This window comes from Mauremys mutica, chromosome 3, assembly GCF_020497125.1.
Source record: "Mauremys mutica isolate MM-2020 ecotype Southern chromosome 3, ASM2049712v1, whole genome shotgun sequence".
Taxonomy (NCBI): domain Eukaryota; kingdom Metazoa; phylum Chordata; order Testudines; family Geoemydidae; genus Mauremys; species Mauremys mutica.
Window position 1 is genome coordinate 4,920,595 of NC_059074.1, and position 21,250 is coordinate 4,941,844.

At 41.7% G+C, this 21,250-nt stretch overlaps 1 protein-coding gene across 1 annotated transcript in view; it reads left to right on the forward strand.

The window, feature by feature from the left end:
* RAB10 (RAB10, member RAS oncogene family) overlaps positions 1-20,964 on the forward strand; it is a 61,112-nt gene extending 40,148 nt beyond the window's left edge. Inside the window, exons 3-6 of the mRNA XM_045009645.1 lie at positions 8,095-8,233; positions 16,333-16,422; positions 17,158-17,259; positions 18,624-20,964. Of these exons, the coding sequence (XP_044865580.1) occupies positions 8,095-8,233; positions 16,333-16,422; positions 17,158-17,259; positions 18,624-18,707 (415 nt within the window). The 3' untranslated portion in view covers positions 18,708-20,964. The remainder of the gene's footprint in view (positions 1-8,094; positions 8,234-16,332; positions 16,423-17,157; positions 17,260-18,623) is intronic.
* Positions 20,965-21,250: the final 286 nt, after the last annotated feature.

Genomic DNA, 21,250 nt, shown 5'->3' on the forward strand with positions numbered 1-21,250 from the left:
CAGGGTCCTGGCCACCAGTCCGGGGGGCTCTGCATTTTAATTTAATTTTAAATGAAGCTTCTTAAATATTTTAAAAACCTTATTTACTTCACTTACAACAATAGTGTAGTTATATTAATAGACTTCTAGAAAGAGACCTTCTAAAAACACTAAAATGTATTACCAGCATGTGAAACCTTAAATTAGAGTGAATCAATGAAGACTCAGCACAGCACTTCTGAAAGGTTGTTGACCCCTGGACTAGATAATATCTTGGTAGCTGAAGGTGGTTAGGGTAATGAGGAGATCCTGTTTGGGGGGGGGGGGGAACTTATCTGTAGTAGGTGGGGGAGGCTGTTAACTTCTTGCTTGGTCTCTTCCAGTTTGGCAACAATGTTACCTGGTACAACTTTCTATAATGGCCTCCCAAAAACCCTATACGTTGGCCAGTCCTGATGGGTATAACTAATAATATTATAGAATTGTGTGGACTTGATCCCTGTAATACAAATTGCTGATTTTTCTCAGTGCAAGCTGAGTACATTGAAACTGTCTTGCAATAGATTTTATGTTCAGTAGAATTCCAGGAGCACTTAATTTACTGTGTACAATTTTTCACTGAAAACAAGGGGTCCTTTCAGCAAATGTTCCTGCTTAGTAAGGATAAATTATAGTTGCTATAGAACGTAGAGGGTCTAGTCTAGATTGGGCCCTTTGTATTGTACATTTGTGACAGGTTCAGTCACAGAGTCTCCCTTGGGATTGTTACCTGATGTGCCGAGACTACCTCTGAGCCCATTTTCTCTGCCAGTTTGGGCCTCCAGAACCCTGTCTTGTTGAGCCAGATATGCTAATCTGCTGCAACACAGACACAGGGTCTGACCCGCACCCCGAAAGCTGCAGACTTAATTGAAAATGGCTTAACAAGTGTTCCTGTCTTGAGCACCCAGCTCCCAGTGGGATCTAAACCCCAAATAAATCCGTTTTTACTCTGTATAAGGCTTATACAGGGTGAATTCATAAATTGTCCGCCCTCTGTAACACTGATGGGGAGAGAGATGGGAGAGGGATAGCTCAGTGGTTTGAGCATTGGCCTGCTAAACCCAGGGTTGTGAGTTCAATCCTTGAGGGGGCCATCTTGGGATCTGGGGCAAAAATCAGTACTTGGTCCTGCTAGTGAAGGCAGGGGGCTGGACTTGATGACCTTTTGGTGTCCCTTCCAGTTCTATGAGATAGGAATATCTCCATATTTATGTACAGCTGTTTGCTCCCCCAGGTATTAATCAGTTACTCTGGGTTAATAAACAAAAGTGAGTTTTTATACTTAATAAAGTAGGAATTATGTGGTTCCAAGTAATAACACACAGAACAAAGTAAGTTACCAAGCAAAGTAAAACAAAAACATGCAAGTCTAAGCCTAATACAGTAGGAAACTGAATACAGGTAAATCTCACCTTCAGATGTCCCTTTCAGAGACTAGACTCCTTCCTAGTCTGGGTCCAATCCTTGTCAGACCAGTGTTGTGGTTTATGGCCTGGGTCCAGCAATCATTCACACCCCCGTAGTTACGGTCCTTTGTTCCAGTTTCTTTCAGGCACCTCTTTGGGGTGGAGGGGCCATCTCTTGAGCCAGCTGAAGACAAAATGGAGGGGTTTCAAGGGCCTTTTATATTCTCTTGTAGGCAGAAACCACTTTGTTCTTCTGTGCAAAGTCACAGCAACAAGAGTTTGTAGCCACCTGGGCAAGTCAAATATCCATGAATGATTCAGCTTTTTGCAGGCCGCCGCCATTGTTTACATGTTAGTTTGAACGTTCCCAGGAAAGCTCAGATGTAGATTGGCGTCTCCCAAAGTCCATTGTCAGTTAAGTGTTACTTAGAATAGTCCGATCAAGAAAGTGGCCATTCTCAAGAAGTTGACCAAATGCTTTACTGGGGCTACTTAAAATCAGACATATGGAGATACAGGTACATAGCCAATATTCATAACTTCAAATACAAAAATGATACATGCATACAGACAGCCTAATCATAACCAGAAAATTACAACCTTTCTATAGACACCTTACTTGACCTCCTTTGTACAAGATTTGGTGCAGCTATAGGACCTTGGTTGCAACAATGATCTGTACAGTCACAGTTCATGTCAGTAATGTCACAACTCTGTACAAACACACAGTCCCTGCCTCAAAACGGTTATGATCTAATTTGAAAAAACACAACAGTAAAGGATCAAAATCAAAGGATAAGCTATTTTTGGAATGGGATTGGGTTCCCATGATATTCTCTGCTTTATTTTGGACTTTGTTTTGATGCTATCTGTAAAAGTGAGTTTCTTTCCAGGTTAATACATCTCTTATCAATGGTGACTGCTGCTGTAATATGTTTGGTTGAGAGACATCACTTTGTATAACACAACTATATTTAATTGCCACATCCTGCATTTAAACGCCTAGCTGTACTTTATTACGTTATTTATTTACAGACCTGTGTCCCACTCCCAAGACGACAGCTGCTAAGCAGGGCATATGTTCACTGGAATGTGACTTGTGCAACTTGTGTTTAGACTTTTAACTTTGTGATAAGAAAGATGGCTCATCAGGCAGGAAGCAGTTTATTTTAAAGAGTGCTACTTAGTGACTCAGTTGGCCAGAGCACTTGCTAGTGGCAGCACTAACTCCCAAGTAGAAGTAGGTATTCAACTTTCTTGTATAACATCACTTACTTTTTAAGAATGCGTTTGTCAAAATAAGTTTGGGGGAATATAGGCTTGTGTCTTCAACCAGTGGAATGAAATTCCTCAAATAGCCTGAAAATTGCACATTGCTGTATATTCTGGTGGAGAGGAAAGGGAGAATATGGAATCGTAATTTAAAAAATGTCAGGAAGGAAAACTACCTAGTTTATTAAAGATAAATACAACCAAAGGGGTTGTGTAGTTTCAATATTGTACATTTTTGTAAAATAGATGGAAACAACAAAGGGGTCTTGGTCCAAGTAATCATCTGGAACAGGATTTTCTCCCATCTTGAAAACCCATGTTTTTTCTTGAAAAATCCAGATGAAGAAGAACTAGATTTAATGAAACAACACTAAGCGCCCTATGTAATTTGTAATAAAAAATGATGAACACCCTACGCTTTGTATTCTGTGTTGTAATTGAAATCAGTACATTTGAAAAAATTTCCACAAATATTTATAATTTTAAATTGGTATTCTATTGTTTAACAGTGCGATTAAAACTGTGATTAATATTAACTATTTTTAAATCTCACAATTTAATTACAATTTTTTACATAGTTTGACAGCCCTAAAGTACAAACTAAATCAGGATGGATAAAAATCATTTATAAAAATCAGTTGATACTCGTTCTTTAATTTAAACCAGTTTTATGTACATATTGCTAGTTCTTCAATTTTTGCCCTGTTTTATAGTTTTTTACACCCCACCATCCACCCCCTGATCAGGCTACAAGCTTCAACTTCCAGGTATTAGATTGTGTTTTATCTGTGTCTCCTAGATTGAAGAGCCAATTATCAAATATTTGTCATCTCTATAAATCCTTATAGACTGGTCAAATATCCCTAACTACTTTGTTCAGCTAAATAGATTGAGCTCCTTGAGTCTTTTGCTATATAAGGCATGTTTTCTAATCTTTTAATCATTCTCATGGTTCCTTGAACCCTCTTCAATTATCAGAATCCTTCTTGAATTGTGATCACCAGAAATGGATACCGTATTCCATTAGAGGTCACATCAGTGCCAAATACAGAGGTAATATAACCTCCTTATTCCTATGCACTACTCCCATTTATGCATCCAAGGAACACGTTAGCCCTTTTGGGCCACTGTATAGCACTGGAAGCTCATGTTAGCTGATTATCCACCACTACCCCCCCAATCTGAGTCACTTCTAGGATAGAGTCCCTCATCATTGTGTAAGTATGGTCTACATTCTTTGTTCCTAAGGTTGTACATTTAGCTTTATTAAAATGCATATTGTTTGGTTGTGTCCCATTTCTCAAGCAATCCAGATTGCTCTGTATCTGTGATCTGTCCTCCATTATTTAATACTCCCCCAACTTTTGTATCATCTACCAACTTGATCAGTGACTTGGTTTTCTTCCAGATCATTGATAAAAATGTTAAATAGTGTAGGGCCAAGAACTGATCCCTGCAGAATCCTACTGGAAACATCCCCGATCAATGATTCCTAGTTTACAATTACATTTTTACTCTCCTTTAGCCAGCTTTTAATCTGTTTATTGTATGCTGTGCTAATTTTATATCATTCTGATTTTTAATCAAAATCTGCAATACCAAGTCAAATGCCTTACAGAAGTGTTACATCACATCAGTGCTATTACCGTTATCTGAATTTGTAATCTCATCTTAAAAAAAAAAAAATCAAGTTAGTGTTATAGGATCAATTTTCCATCAACCCATCTTCACTGGCATTAATTATATTACTCTCCTTTAATTCTCCATTAATCAAGTCCCGTATGAGCCACTCCATTATCTTGCTTGGGACCAGTGTCAAATTGACAGGCTTATAATTACCCAGGTCAGCTTGTTTACCCTTTTTAAATATTGGCACAGCTTAGCTTTCTTCCACTCTTCAGGAACTTCCCTGGTATTCCAATACTTATTGAAAATCATCATTAATGGTCTGGCAAGCCTCTCAGCCAGCTTTTTCAACACTTGTGAATGCAGTTTTCTGTTGCTAAAGTGGATGTTTTTCTGCTTGTTTCTATAGCTTCCAGTTAGAATTTTCAGATTTTACTTAAACTTTTTTCTACTAAGCTTCGCATTTTGTGCTGAAAGACAATGTAGGTTCTCCATTGTGTTCTCATAGCAAATAGCTCATGCTTTATTTGCAGGCAGTGGCACCTACAGCTATATTGAACTTCCTCCAGGACAAGAAAGCTGAAATGTCTGAGTGACCTGCACCAAATGCTTCATAAGAAGCTGTAAGAACCCCGTAGTAGGAAGATGTGGGGTAATGTGGAGGGCAGATTAGATGGCCTCTGAGGATGTCTTTACTGGATAGTTAACCCTGGGATTTGGTACCCACATTAGCCTTGCCCGGGTGCAAGCATCTCCACAACAAAGCCCTAACGATGTTACTGTTTCTGCATTCTCACTTGTGTGTCTGGGGATATATCCCATGTTTTTTTGTATTGAGACACTGGGATTCTTTCCCAACCAGTTGTCTGCCCTCCAGATGGAATTGTGGGAAGCACATTGGAGGAACATCAGCACCCAGGCAACTTTTTACCTGTATCCTGATTGCAAAGTGGGCAGGTTCTAACCTGTTAAACCCAAACCTGAGTTCTAACCTATACCTCCAGTCACATAAGCTAGCTTGATCTTAAAGCACCTCCAAATCTAGGTCAAAAGTGTATTTGGATGGTAGGGGGAGTTGGGCTGAACCCTGGATAAGAGCCCAGGTAACTGCTGAGAAGACATGCCTTAAGAGAGGCTAATGCCTTGACGCATGAGGCTTAATTATAGAAATTGATGAAGGGATATTAACTATAACTAAATAGTTTTATCCAAAGGTCAGTGGGGCTTGTGCTTGTCACTTAAGTGCCCTTGAAAAATCCCACCTTTTAAGAGTTTAGGAGCATAACTTTAAGCTTCTGTTTGAAAAATGTGAACACACGTGTAAGAGTCTGCACTAATAATAATGGAAAGTTTAGACTTTCAGTACAACACTGCAGCCTTAGGGGCTAAAATTATATGCACTAAAATTTGGTGTCAGTTTTTGTTGCTTCAAAACAAAAATGCCTCAAATGTTATTTTAACTTTAAATGCATGAGAAGTCCCATTAAAGTCAATAAGACCATTCATGTAAGTTTGCAAGATCAGGGCCTTAATTTTCAATATTTTTACCTATAACAGTTTTGGAGAAGTCAAATAAGACCGTTAGTAGTGATGTTGAAACAAACTAGCCCCCTAGTGTTTATAATTTAGTTCATTAGAAATCGAAAGCGCACAGTTTCTAATGGGCTTTTACAGAACCTCAAGCTGACTTGAATACCACTTTTAACCCTCCCCCCCCCAAAAAAACCTTAAATCTTTAAATTTAACTCATTGACTCAGCATGTTGAACCATTACCTGCATGATCATTACCTTGTAACTGCTCAGGGGAAAAAGGAGCGTCTTTTCATTGCAGCTTGGTTGACTGGTTAGTCATTGGCATCAATTGACAATTATTCTGTCTATGCTGAATGGATCATTTCATCCACAGGTTTCTACTCTACTGTTTCTTGAACTAGATTGTCTTGTCAGACTGACTAGATACTAAGGTTTTCCTCAGTATTCAAGTTCTTATCAAGATTTGGAAATCCTTAAGGAACGTTGTTTTTCCAGTTCACGCATTCTATATTTGTATTTGTGATACTTCCCAGGGGTACCCACGGTTGTGAGGCACCTCGCTACCACCTGCCCTTAGCTGCGCCTGCCAGGGGTCAGCTCCCTTATTCTCCCAGCCACAGACAACATAAGCACTCCCCTCTCAGCTCACCCCGGCTCCACTGTTCCTTATGCAGGTTAGCAATAGGCACTCTCCAACCCCACATCCTTCACCCCCTGTGTGTCCAGCCTCTTTTCTACAGGACACTCACAGAATTACCAGACCCACTGTTCCCCAAGGAACAGTACATCATAGCTTACTAGTTAAATCTCAGAACATAGCTCTTAAATGTATTTATAGAGAAAGCAATTATAAGTCTATTTTACAGAGTAGTGATTCATATGATAGAAAACAGAAATATTGGAAATAAATGGTTACATATAAAATCAACACTCGTAGAGCCTAAACTCAAGTAACAAGGTGCCGTCTTGTTGAGTAAGGTACAGCTGACCCCAAAGTCTCTTGTTTTTTCAACCAGCATGGCTGAGACGCTTCTTTCATGAGCCCCAGCCAGCTGGCAGCTTCCTCTCCTCCCCCCCCCCCCCCCACCACAAATGAAGAGTGCCAGGATGTCTTTCTGCACTCCTAGATGTACCAGACCAGTCCTTTGTTCTTCACCTCTAAAATAGGGTCCGTTTCCCACTCCTCCCATACCTCTTCCTGTTAATTTTCCACTTGAAGTCTCCACAATCTCTTCATTAGTGTTTGACTCAGTATGCAAATAGACTCTCTGGCTAATCATTTTGTCTCTTACAATGGGAGATAAATGTCTCCCATTTCCTGTCTAGTGGAATCTGACTTAAGGCATCATGCTACCTCTGAGTGATCTGCCATTAGCTACAAGGCCTTAGGAACAATTTCCTTTGTGTTTGTGTACACCTTACATATTAACTGTACTTACATTTTGCAAAGATTATGATCAGTGTGACATAGGCTTCCAGTAGAAACCTTACATGTCCCTCTTTGGCAAACTAGAATGTAAATACCAGGCCCAGGGGATGCCTGTAGCTCTTATGCATTTTATTGTATTGTTTTTTTAACTTAAATTACTCAACACAGCTTACAAGAATCTCTACTGCTGCTAGTGCTTCACTTTATGTAATTCAGATCTAACTTTTATGTTGATCTGTTGTGAAAGCCAACAAGAAATGTTATGTTAGCAATGTGGTTTTTTTTGTATGATTTGGAAAGAGATTTGATTATGGTCTGAAATAATAAGCTACAAAAACTGGTGTAACTTACTATTCTGGTCATTAGTAACTTCAGCCACTGCCTTCTAGGTTCTTGGGCTGTTTTAACTGTACCTGCATGTCTCTTGTCTTTGGTTCTTTTGATGAACTTTGTGGCTAGCTTAGTGGCCTAGGAAAGATGTGTTTTTTAAATCCAGTCTTGCTGTACCTTGTGAGCTTCAAGGCATTTCTTCTGTCTTCGTGCCACACTCACTTCTGGCTGCCTCTGCGGGAGGGAGAAGAGGAGAGTCTTGGAATCTACCTAAATAGGTGCTTAAACAGTACCAACCAATGAATGTCACTGACAGTACTGCAGGTTTCCATGCTATTTCAAATATGGAAATAAATGTGCATTAGATTTTACTTCTGTTTGTCTAACATAGACGTCCCCACTCTTATCTAGAACGTGCCTCCAATGTATACACATTTTGGGTTTTAAATACTGACTATATTGCTTGCTATTCACAGGGACACAGCAGGACAGGAGCGATTTCACACCATCACCACCTCTTACTACAGAGGCGCCATGGGAATTATGCTAGTGTATGACATCACTAATGGCAAAAGCTTTGAAAACATCAGCAAATGGCTCAGAAACATAGATGAGGTGAGCAATGCAATGAGATCCCGTCCTCTGCTCTAACTGCACCTGCTGTATTACAGGTCCAACATGCTGCTGAAAGTAGACCCTGCAGAACTGAGTCTGTTGAGACTAGCGGTTTCTCCCTTGCAAATATGCTACCATAGTAACTCTTATTATCAAGGTGACAGATGAGGGTAGTGAGGATGGAGCTGTCAGGCTGGTTTGTGTATGCCATACCTCTGCCCTGTGAGGTAGAGAATTTGTTGATGGTCAGAACTTTAACTGGCAGTGTTGCTCCCTGAAACACATGTTCAGAGTTAAAATTCTAACGCTAACAAACTTCTAAAGTTTATTTAAAAAAAAAAAAAGTTTAGGGTTCTTTTCTGCATTCAAGAGATCGGGTGAAGGTGTGTGCCTTTCTCCAATAAACTGGCTCTACTGTTAAGAGTGGTTACCAACACACGTGTGGCCTGCCATGGTAGCAACTATTGTTGCAGTAAGAACCATGATACAAGAATAATAATAATTTCTATACTTGGCGAAATGTACCTGTCCTACTACAGATTACATATTTATGGGTTTCTCCATCATGGAAGCTAAATGTGTTTTGCAAAGAAGGAAAGATCTCTTAAATGTCAAGTTCAGTTTTGTGGGAACCAAGCACATTCTTGACAGTGTTTCATACTACTTCTGGATGGCAAATTCCCTACAGGGCTTACTGACACCAGTTATGTAATGCCACTCTGCCCTCATTGCAAGAATGTCAACCAGTAGAAGTCGGTAGAACTACGCAGGGGATCTGATTAAGTGGAACAAACTGATCAATATGAAAATCTAAAATGGCTTAATTTCTAGTGAGTCAAGTCTTTATTTGGAGGGGAGAATTAAGTATTTCCTCAATGAGAAATCTGAGATGTCAGACCAACTCAGCCATGAAGTTCTTCTTTCTCTGATAGTCCTCCTTCTTTGATATGTTGGTCACTATTGCTCCACATGTTAAATGGAGAAGATGTTTGGCTTTTCCTGCTCCTCAAGGAAAAGGAGAAGCTGCTTTATCTGATGCAACCCCTTCTCCCCCCAAAAACCTAAAGCAACAGAAAATCATGACTTTTTAGCACGGAGTATAGTTGGAGATGAATACTGTTATGCTTTGGTGAGAGAAAGGTCCTAGGAATAAGCAAGTGAAGACGAGGCAGTCCCAGAAATGAAATAATTAAAGTTACAAGCTTTGTTGGGGGAGAAATTGGCAAAGAGACACAACTGGTGGGGAAGGGAGAGGAAGAGTTGGGTGGGCACAGAGGCAAGAGGAAATGGGCACTAAAGACAGTGTAGGAGAATATGTAACATGATCCATTATAGGTAAGCCCTGTATACTTTGCAGCCAGCTGAACCTAAAATTTGAAGCAAGACGCATTTAATTAGCTGTGGAATTGTATGTGTGAGTGACTGCTGCTTCATGGAAGTTCCCAGGAGGCATTAGCAGCTGAGATGGGAATTTTTGGCACAGCTGGGTTTTGGCACCTAGGAAGCAGAAGGACTTGTGAAAGAAGTATGTTAACTGAGTTTCTGCTGAAATGATCAGTCTTTAAGGCCTGGTCTACACTACAAAGTTAAGTCAAAGTAAGCTGCCTTGCATCGACCTAGTTGTGCGCATGGCCACACTTAAATTTGTCTCCCACTGATATAAGTACCCTGTTGTGTTGACATAGTAACACCAGCTCCCTGAGTGGTGTTGAGCCATGGTTGACATACATGAGTCAGTGCTGCATGAGTGTAGATGCATTGTGTTTTGTCAACCCTAACAGTCATCCAGCAGCTGTCCCACAATGCTTGACAGACCTGGTCACAGTTGTGAACCCCACTGCCCAGAGGTCATGTGGACCAGAAGCCTCCCCCCTTAAAATACCTTCACAGTTTTTAAATGGCTTTCCTTGGTTGTCCATCTTGCTCAGCACCCCTCTATCTGGTCTCCATTGTTTTATGTAACTGCCTAGCCGATCCTGCCAGCTGCATGCTCCAGACCTCCTCTGGCTTGGAATAGACAGCAGTTGCTTCTCCTGGGCCTGTGGGGAAAATAGGTTGTGCAGGGGCAGCGCCAAACCTGTTGTAGAAGCATCAACATCTATGAGCAGATTGCTCAGAGGATGCAGGAGGAGGAGTATGATAGGGACCAGCAGCAGTGCTGTGTGAAAGCCTAGGAGCTGCGGCAGATGTATCAGAAGTCCTGGGAGGCCAGCAGTTGATCTGGTGCCAAGCTGCAGATCTGCCACTTGATGGAGATCCCACCACCACCCTGGGTACCTCTGAGGAACCAGGGTCACCGGCCCCTACCACGAACAGCAAGGAGGATGACTGTGGGACAGGTGACCGGGGGTGGGGGGATCCAGCTGTGCCAAGAGCTGGGATCTATTTTTGATTCTACTGCCGTCCAGTCAGTCCCTGCAAGCCTGAAATGGGAAAGAACCTTGGATAAGTGTAAGTAAATTTCCCATTACAGTGATGGCACCCCCAACTTAGCAGGACACAGCTACTGACTTTTCATTAAGTTATTCAGAAGTACAACAACGAGGGGTAGAGTTGCTATCTGCTTTCATTGCCCTCTAGAGTCAGGCAGAGGAGGCAGTGCAGAGCAGTTTACGTACACAGGGATGTCCATTGAATCCTCCTGAGAGATCTTCCATGGAGATATCCTGAAATCCTCTCCCAAAGGGGTCTAGGGATGGAAGCTTTATTTCTTCCTCCATGATAGGACACTTTCCCATGTCATTTGGCAATAACTTCGGCAGGTACCATTGCCATAAACAGGCTAGCAGCATATGGGCGTGAGTTGCTCTGGGATGCCAGCAGCAGCTGTGCTCTATCAACTAAAGCCACCACAACCTGTGGAAAAAGGTGCTAGTATGAAGTGCCAGTACCCCCATACTTTGTTTCATGCAACTGAGCAATTCCCTCGAGAGAGGAGTTCTGAATCTTAAGTTTCACTTCTTGTTCCTTCTGTGTTGACAGTGGTACCTCAGTTTTGTCTGTAGGTGTGGCCATTGTGGTCTTGAGGGGTATGGCCTCCACACCAGTAGAACAACTAACCCAGTATGGAGGAGGAGAAAAGAGGATGTGGGAGGACGTGATCTTCAAGATCCTGCAAGCCAGTGCTGCATCAGATGTTGAACAGAGGCCCTAGAGGGTGAATATTGCAGACTGTATGGAGAAGGAAAGGGCAGACGGGAGAGAGGCACAGGAAAAGGGGGGGGGGGGAGACAGATGCACCAGGACATAATGAAGCTTCTCTGTCAGCAAGCACAGAAGCTGCAGACTCTTGTGGACCTCCAGGTTCAACAATCCCAGGCTCGACTGCCATTGCGGTCAGTGTAGAACTGCAGCATAGCACTTCCCTTCTCTTTCTCCCCACCCCAAGCATTCCACATGGCCTCAGAGCCCACATGCCTGCTCCTACCACTCCAGCTGGGAGGGAGAATGGACAACCACAGCTTCACCTACACGGACCTGTGAGCCACAGTTGATTAGGGTGACCAGACGTCCCGATTTTATCGGGACTGTCCCGATATTTGCTTGTTTGTCCCGCGTCCCGACCGATGTCCCCCCCGGCGTCCCGATATTTCATGTTTGTCATCTGGTCACCCTACAGTTGATGCATATGCAGCTACAATGGATATCAGTGTGCCTTCCTCCTGTTTGTTTAGGTTTCTAAATTTCAAGTTAAAATGTGTTTACATTTATGTTCTTCAGATTGTTGGGAACTGTTTCATAAGTGAACTTTTTGTTTTTAAAGTTATTAATCTTTATTAGTTTACAACACCTGGTGTATAATGCCCATGGGCAATGAAAGTGATGGGTTGAGTGTGTACAACACCATAGAATTGGTGCCAAACAGTATAGTCGTCATCAAATGTACAGCAACCACCTACATTATTAACTGCACTGTCAGTGATATATGCACATATGTGTAGCAAGCATCTTACAGTTCCTAACAGACCCCTGTACTGCAGCACCAGTACACCACCGCACATTACTGTGGCTCGCTGTTAGTGCTCTTTCAAAGCCTCCCTAACCCATATAGCTGCTCTTTGAGCTTGTCTGATAGCCCTTGTGTGTGGCTGTTCAAACTTGGCAGACAGCTGCTCCACCTCTACCCCATGGCAACTTCCCCATTTGCTTCACAAATATTGAGCAGGACACAACAGGCAGCTATAACCATTGGGATATTTTTCACACTGAGATTCAGTCTGAGTAAACAATGCCAGCGCCCTTTCAGTCTACCAAAAGCACATCCATCTGTCATTCTGCACCTGCTGAGCTTGTAGTTGAATCTTTCCTTAGTGCTGTTGAGGTGGCTGGTGTACAGTTTTGTGAGCCAGAGGAGTTATGGGGTAGGCTGGATCCCCCATGATCGCTATTGGTAATCCACTACTTGGGAAAAAACTTGTAGTTTTCTGAACAGTCCTGTGTTCTTAAAGATGTCATGCACCTTCCCTGTCCAGCCAGCATTGATGTGAGTGAAGCATTCACTTGCATAACCGTGGAGAAGTAGTCCTTTCTGTTGATGTGCTCTGGGGGCCACAATAGGCATGTGTGCCATTTGTTGCTCCATCATGGTTTGGGGACACCATAGCTGCAAAGCCATCCGCTATGACCTGCACGTTGCAGAGTGTCAGTCCTGCATAGCAGGAGATGGCGATGACCCCCACAATGGATTTTTCCACTCTAAAATGACTCCCCATTGACCAGTATCAGTCCAGCATTGCAAGTTTCCAGTGTGATCACCACTCACTTCTCCACTGTCAGTGCAGCTCTGTTTGGTGCCTCAGAGGTTGAATGGCTGGGGCGAGCTCAGCACACAGAGGCACAAGGCCTCGTTCATTGATATGGAAATTCTGCAGCAACTGCTTGCATCATAATGCATGTTTAGGATGACAATCTCACCAGTCAGTGCTCATTTCTCAGGCCCAGAAGCAGTGCTCTACTGTTGGCAGCTGTTCCATAAATGCCACCAAGAACCTTGAATTGATTCTAGTTATGTCCCACAGTAAACTGACCTGGAAATAGTCAAATTCTCTGCAGTGGTTCTTGTGGCTCTGCAAACACCAGAGGATCATGCGTCCAGTGCTTGCAATGCTCATGACAATAGTGCCGAGCTGGACAGGCTATTTGTCAGAGATGGCAGACAATGACAAACCCTGCTTGGGTTCATGGGAAATTGAAACTAGACACACACATCATGGGATGGAAATATGGCAAGTTGTTCCCAGTCACCACTGCATGACTCGATTCTGCTGCACCACGCATTGCCAAAACCACCCAAAAGACTGCACACTAAATGGTGGCAGGTTGTACACGTGGATACCTACCCATGGTGCATTGCACTGCATCAACACACTCACTTCTGGTGAGTACATGCAACACCGCTGCAAGGAGCCAAGTATGCATGCCCACAAGCAATAAACTACCTGTAACGGCTCTGTGCCAGTGTAACTTGAGGTGGCAAAACGTGTTGTAGACATGGCCTTTATATGATTTAACTACTTCACTCCTGTCTTCAGTTTGATAGTTAATATCCAGGTGAAACACATGAGGCAGTTGACACTTCATAGCTATTGCTTCAGATGGTCTGCTGACCTTGGTTTAAACAGTTAATGCTTTCAAGGTTTTCCTCTCAGCGACCACTAGAAATGTACATTTTTAAACCGGAGTTTACATTCTGTAACAGTTTTGTGGCAAGAGTGCCCTTCTGTAGCAAATTTCATAGTCCTGGAATTGTAGGATACGTAAGCCCTGATTGTAAGAGAAGAGAGTGGAGAAACTGGGAAATCAAAAAGTGTAAGAAAAAAGTGAGATGGAATCAATTAACTTAAATTACTGAAGAAGTTAGCACTTCAAGTACATGATAGACTAACTTGTTCCTTCCAAAAAGCAAGGTGGCACGGTACACGTTTTTCACTTTAGCCAGTAGAAGTTAATCTAAGTCTCTGGTATTGTGTGGTGGAGTCTGGCTGTACTTCAGAGATGTCTGTTGTTGTTGTGTAAGCACTGTGTGACAAATAGCACTCTCTCTCAAAGGTCAGTATTTTCAGTGCATGTTTCTTTGATCTTTCCTCCTTGCCATCTAAGTAGTCTTCCAAAAAATCCAAAACTGAGTTGACCCTGGTCAAGCAGGCCTCCTTCTGAAACAACTTGTTTGGGCCACTGCTGTAAGCAGGAAAACCAGATTATATAGATCTTTGGTTTGTTGGTTATTTATGTTAATAAATATCTACTAATAGAGTATTCCTTAAGATTGTTGAAACAGAAGTAAATTCAGATTACAAACTCTTCCAAAAAGTTTCTGCTAGCATGTCACCAGAAATACTTGAATTCTCCACTAACTGGTGCTTTATGTTCTATTGGTCCAGGAGGACTTCCAGAGCTATGAGTTTGTCACAATTATTGGTTACTATCGTGTAAGTAGGGAGGGCTTCCCTGTAAGCAGATATTAATGGACAAATGTTTAAGGCTCTGTTCTGTTCCAGATGACCAGGTAACTGTCTTGTCAGACTGTCCAGAAAAGTTCTCTCAGTATTTGATATTGTAGGCTTTGAAATTGCTCCCTTAGACATCCAGTAAAGCAGTCAGTTTCATTAAAATCTTGTACATTATAAAATTCCTTCTCTGCACATTAGTTTCTATATTTTTGTTTGCAGTTTGAGCAATGGTGTAACACTCCATTTTTCTTGGTACCCTTTGTGCCGCATTACAGGGGTGTCGTGAAACCAGCACCCACCCTATGAAGCAGGATTCAGACGAGCAGCTTGTGTGCTTGTCAGCACGTGCAGACCAGTATGAGATACAAAGCTGACACTTAGAATAAGATTAACATATTCATTGTACTCTTCCGATTCAGTGATGCTAGAAATTCTCTTTTCCTTTTCTCAAACAATGCTAACAAACCAGATCCATCCACTGTACTCAATCTTCAGGGCCGGATTTCCCATTTTAGTGTGCGTTGTGTTGAAGCATTCCAAGATCACCATGTAAATGGGTTTCTAGCTGCTGAATGGAAACTCAATGCTTTTGTACAGATTGGGTTTGGATAATTGAACTGTTCACCCAGCCCTACATCTGTATGATCACCCTACCAAGTAACTCAAGAAGAGCTGTTAGAACTTAGCTGGAAGCATTTCCTGCTAACCGCTCAGCTATTTAACTTTGCAGTGGTTGACCTTTTTAAACACAGTGCTTAAACAAGCTACTGTCTGCACCATAACACTGTGCAAAGGAGTCTAAAACACTTAGGCCTGATCTACACTTGTTGGCATAGCTGTGTCAGTCGGGGGGGGGGAACATGCCCCTGACCAGTACAGCTGTGCCAACAGAAGAGCGCTAACTTCATTCAGGGAGATGCTATTTCTACAGTGACAGAAAAAACCCTTCTGTCAGTGTAGGCTGCATCTGTATCATGGGGCTAGGCAGGCATAGCTATGCCGGTATTTCCTCCATAGTGCAGACATATCCTGAGAAAGTTACGTCAAAATCAGTGATTCCAGTGCTTGAGAGCTTGGTTATCTGTGTTGGCAACCCTAGACTTTTTCTCTTTTATCTGTCCTTAGCGTTTTGGCCTTTATGAAAACAGGACTAAATGTTCTAAAGGCAGTAAGCCAGCAGACATTAAATCTTCTTAGTGGGGCAGGAAGTTGATTCTTTCCGTGGGTAACGGAGCTTAATTTAAGCAGCATTCAGTAGGTTAATGTCTTTAGAAGAATGCAGACTGCCAAACACCCTTTGGTCCTTTTTATGAAAGGAGGCTTTTCTAATCCCAGACTACAGGGATAGGAAAACAAGGGGAAAATTGACTTCTACTGGCGATGGCAGGGTTGCCTTGAAGTTGTAGGCTTTTCCTGCCATATCCCATTTCCAGGGTATGAGTTCTTTTGTGCAGAGCTGCCCCTTAGGGAACATGCTACTTAGCACAGTCCTGCCAAGCTCCACCAAAGAGGGTGGGCTCCCCCCTCTGTATGAATTGAACCAAAATGCCAAAAAGATGAGTTAATACAGAGGTGAACACAGTATGCGCATGTTATCTCTGAGCGGATGTGAAAACATATATAATGAGCTATTGCTTGTTCCTGTTTTAGCATGCCAATGAAGATGTGGAGAGGATGCTGTTAGGAAACAAGTGTGACATGGAAGATAAGAGAGTTGTACTTAAAACAAAAGGAGAACAGGTGAGTGTCAAGCAAGAACTGGTTTGCAAAAAATTGTCACTGAGACCTTCCCCGATTTGCAAAGGGAAAAGTATGGAATCATCCAACCGGCCATTATAAAACTCAAGCTGTTTCAGGGGCTGTATTGCTAGAGAATTTAAACTCCATTGTAAGGCCTGCCAAAGAATAATATAACTAATATTGGACTTGCTAATGACTTGTAAACCCAGGAGAATGTTTTCTGGGGTGGGAGGAATAGCTCAGTGGTTTGATTATTGGCCTGCTAAACCCAGGGTTGTTAGTTCAATCCTTGTGAGGGCCACTTAAGGATCTGGGGCAAAATCAGTACTTGGTCCTGCTATGAAGGTACTCAATGACCTTTCGGGGTCCCTTCCAGTTCTAGGAGATTGGTATATCTCCATTTATTTAATCAAAATCCTTTTGCTTCAATCATTTATACCATGACATTGATTGGTGTCATGAATTAGATTTTGTAACTGTTTATAATCATGTCTGAATACCTATTTCTGTGTACCTCAGTAAAACTGTTTTGTCTTCACGGAGCATTAGACTGTTTTACCCATATCTTCCTAGTTTGATTAACTAGTAATCCTTGCACTCCAGTCTGCTGTACTGGAAACAAAGATTACACCTGCTACAGCAAGCTGGTTACTAACCATAGTTATCATTGAGTACCAATGTATAAACTGCCTGTAAGGCTTGCTAATGCTAATCGTCTTGCCTCTTTTGGTTTAGATTGCGAGGGAGCATGGTATTAGGTTTTTCGAAACTAGTGCAAAAGCAAATATAAACATTGAGAAGGCATTCCTCACATTAGCAGAAGACATTCTTCGAAAGGTAAGTGCCCACGGAATTTGTTTTCTCTAGACTGCTTATTGAAAACCAAAATCGCTTAAAATATCTCATACAAATCAAAACTAGCAAGACCTGAGAATGTAGCTGAAGAGGTGTAGATTCCAATTGTAAAACAAAAATCGACACGTTTTGCAGACGCGCTATACAACCAGGGGAAACTTTGGATACTTCATTTTGTCTTAGATGGCACCTTTATTGCAATAAATCAGGCATTGCTGGGAAATAGGAACTGTTAAGTGCTCACATTGTTTTTGAGAAGACACTTTGACACACAAGTCTAGAGTGGCTGTCTGAAACTGGGGGTATTTTTGTAGCTCTGCAGGGGTATTGTGGTAAAGGAGAAAGAAATAGAAACATAGCTGCTATCCTGCAATACAGCAACATGCTAATGGATCACTTAGATCAGGTTCTGAGCAGCTGAAAATAGAGGTTAGCATCTGAGCAAAACCACTTGAGCTTAAGGTTTCAGTGAGGTCTAACCAAGTTTGCATCCCATGATGCAAGCAAGCATGGGTGTCTTAGTGTCTCAGAATTTGTCTTACAAAGCAACTTAAAAAGCAAACTCCTGACTAGACATGCAAGTACTTCACAGAAAATACGTTCCAATCAGCAGACTTGATACTGAAAACTGGAAAGCAAGCCAAATGTGTAAGACGGTGGTGGTTGTTTTTTTTAAAGCGCTTGTAATGGAGGGCGGGGGAGAGAACCCCTGTGGTAGATAATTGCCCGAGAAGGAATTGGAAAATATAGAGCAGATATATTGCTATTGTAAGTGGTTTTGTGTGATCTGAGTAAACTGCTTATGCTAAAAATATTAACAGTCTTAGCTGCTGGGGAGAATGACTTGCCTGAACGTTAGCCAAACAAGAGGCAGCTTGTCTAAGCTGCCTACCAAAACAGCGCTTCTCTGTACGTAGATTATTCTGACCCCAGATAATTTTTAGAAGAGCCCACATAAGTGATACTCGAACCCCCAGCTAAATCTATTCTAAGCTATTGCCTGAATGTCTGTCTCCCTAGTGTACTCTGACTTGGTGGTAGGATAGCCCCAGTACAAGTCCCAAAAGCAAGGGCTGGAAGCAAAGTTTGGTTTATTTTAGTGATGGGCCCAAACTGCAAAGTTTGTTCCAAATTCCAGAGATGAGTTTGATATTGTAGGACTGGTTCAGCTGAGCTGCAGATTTTAACTCCAGATCTCCACAAAGTGCTGTGCGAGTTTAGGACCACATCTAATGTATGGGCATGTTATCCCCAGTATAAACATGGTCCTTTTGCATTCTCCTTTCTCTTGGGTGCTGAATGTTTGCATCCCTTCAGAATGTAATCGGTGTGTCTCTTCATTGCAGACCCCTGTAAAAGAGCCCAACAGTGAAAATGTAGATATCAGCAGTGGAGGAGGGGTGACAGGCTGGAAGAACAAGTGTTGCTGAGCGTTCTCCTCGATCACCAATCGCCGTCTACCCCCCCCCTTTTTTTTTCTCGCTGCAAAATAAACCACTCTGCCCACTTTTAACCTTAAATGAATGTTTTGTTCCTCATCTTAACAAAGCTCCAGCCTCCCTTTGTTCTTCCATTTAGGACAGCTTGCTGACTATAATTTTCTCAACATGTATAGAAAAATCATGTCTGTGACTTTTTTTTTTAAATGTATCTGCTCAACTCACCACTACATTTTGGTTGTATTATAATCCCGTTCTTGACATTAAAACTTATAGCAATCATTTCAACTCTATTCTGCAAATTGTATAAGAATAAAAGTTAGAATTAACACTTTATTTTGTACAACAGTGGAATTTTCTGTTATGGATAATGTGCTTGAGTCACCATATTCTATAGACATGCATCAGCAAAAAAAGCCAGGAAAAAAAACCTCATTTTCGCCTTGAGTATGTAAATGGGGTTAATTTTGTCCTGTGCCTTATGTGGAAAGGAACTTTTTTTTTTTTCCTTTTTTGTTTTGGTGGAAGCATGTGCAGGAGACGTACCATCCACACGTGACCATTTAAAAATATTAAACTCTTTTGTGGTTGCTTTACTGTGATTGTTGGTGTAGTGAATAGAGGACAAAGGGTGGTGCAAAGATCTTAAATTTATCTAAGTCTCCTTTTTGGTGACCTAGCCATTCAGAACTGTTTCTGCTGCCATTTTTTCCTCACTGGCAACTTCTTTCCTTTTGCCTGCATGCTGCTTTTATTTGCTTTTCTTCATGGTGTGATGTGTTAACTACAAGATGGCAACCTGGTATAGTTGCCAAAGTTAATACAAAGCACTGATTGAGCTTTCAAGGTAAAATGTTATGCCTACTAATTTCCCTCTAGCCAATGTCCGTTCACTAGTATCTTCCCCCTCTCTCCTCCTGCATAGCCAATGGGTTTTATGATATGGATGAGGTATTTGCATGCACTAGTTTTTGATGGAGGGTGATGTGGTTGTCTACTTTCTGTGTGTGTGACTATAACATGCAGTTCCCAAACTGACAACAGTTAATATGAACTTAAAGTCTCTACTATTAGCTGCTCGAGCAGGGCATTTCGTAGCCTAGCAAAAGGTTAAGTAAACTAGTCTTTTAAAAACAAAAAAGAAGTTGGCAGTTGTGTTGAATTATTGCCTCCCCTACAACTTCCTCTTTTTCTGGTGTTAAATTCTTTACGATGATAAAATTTAATTTGTTCTTCATGGTCATTCTCGAGCTCATCGTTTAATCCTGTTGGAAGACAGCAGGTGACTCATGCAGGGAGGTAGAATTGGGATCCCTGTGTTTTTGTGCACCCATGGGTGTTTAACTTTTCTGCTTTGCTTTCATGCTTCATCTGTAGATAAGGGTATGCTAGCTTTGCTATTTTCCCAAAACGACACCTGTGCTGAAATCATGGAATGGCTTCATCCAATTCTAGTGGAGAAGAGAGTTGAAGGACCCCAGGCTAATTTAGACTGCTCATGTTCATTTGGGTGCCTTGTTAAGGAGAGCATTTTAACGTCCAGCTGGCTTGCATAAAAACAGTGAAGGAGGATTCTCCAGCAAAGAACACACATGAAAGTTTCTAGCAGAACCCCAAAAATCTGCTTTTCTCAATCTGACTGGCTTGGCCTGACCTTTTGTGCACTTGGTTGCTTGATCTTCCTCCACTAAATAGTGAAATCAGCAAATGACCCTGACTTGACTTGACTTTAATGAAATGACAGTCTTTGAAGGTTAGATTCTTGTTTTGACCTGCTATCAGTTTAGTAACCTTACGGATGTGTCTTCCTGGTCCTCTCTGTTTTGGCGGTTTCTCTCCTCTGTACTCATTCACCCTGCCCAGTTGAGTGGCTGCTGGGGGAAAAAGCAAGAAACAGGAGCTCTAGGTGATGAATTGACACTGTTTTTGTTTCTCACGTATTAAGCATATTGATCAGCATTGTAAATAGACAGAATATGGCTACCTTTTTGTTAAATCTGCACTTTCTAACGTTATCAAAAAAGGGAAAATGGAGTATACATCAATTTTTGTATGGTCTGTTTAAAACATGGGGTCTTTATTTGCTTAATGGGGCTTAGCCCACCTCTGTAAGTCTGTTGGGATCCTTTGTAGAAGCCGTGTTCATTAAACACTGAGCAGTTAGACAACAGTCCACTCTCTGATACAACTAGCTACAAATTCAGTTTCATATTCTACTTAACAAGTTAAATAAACTGAAATATTTCTAGCTGGTCTACTTCTGTTCATATAAAAACATGATTTCCAACTGTGCGGCTTGGCTTTCATTTACTTGTGGAGTACGAGACACTCAGTGTTGGTTTGAAAAGTGGGGAAAAGCATCCACTGTAAATGCATATGCTAAAGAAACAATTCCACTGAAGTATTAGCAGTAATTTTATATTACTGCTTTCTAGCAAATCTTGTATTTGTACTTAGAAGAAGCATCCTTCCCCATGTGTGTTGAATGACTCCTAAGGCTTGTGTAGAAAACAGTCTAAAAGGAGCTTCCATGT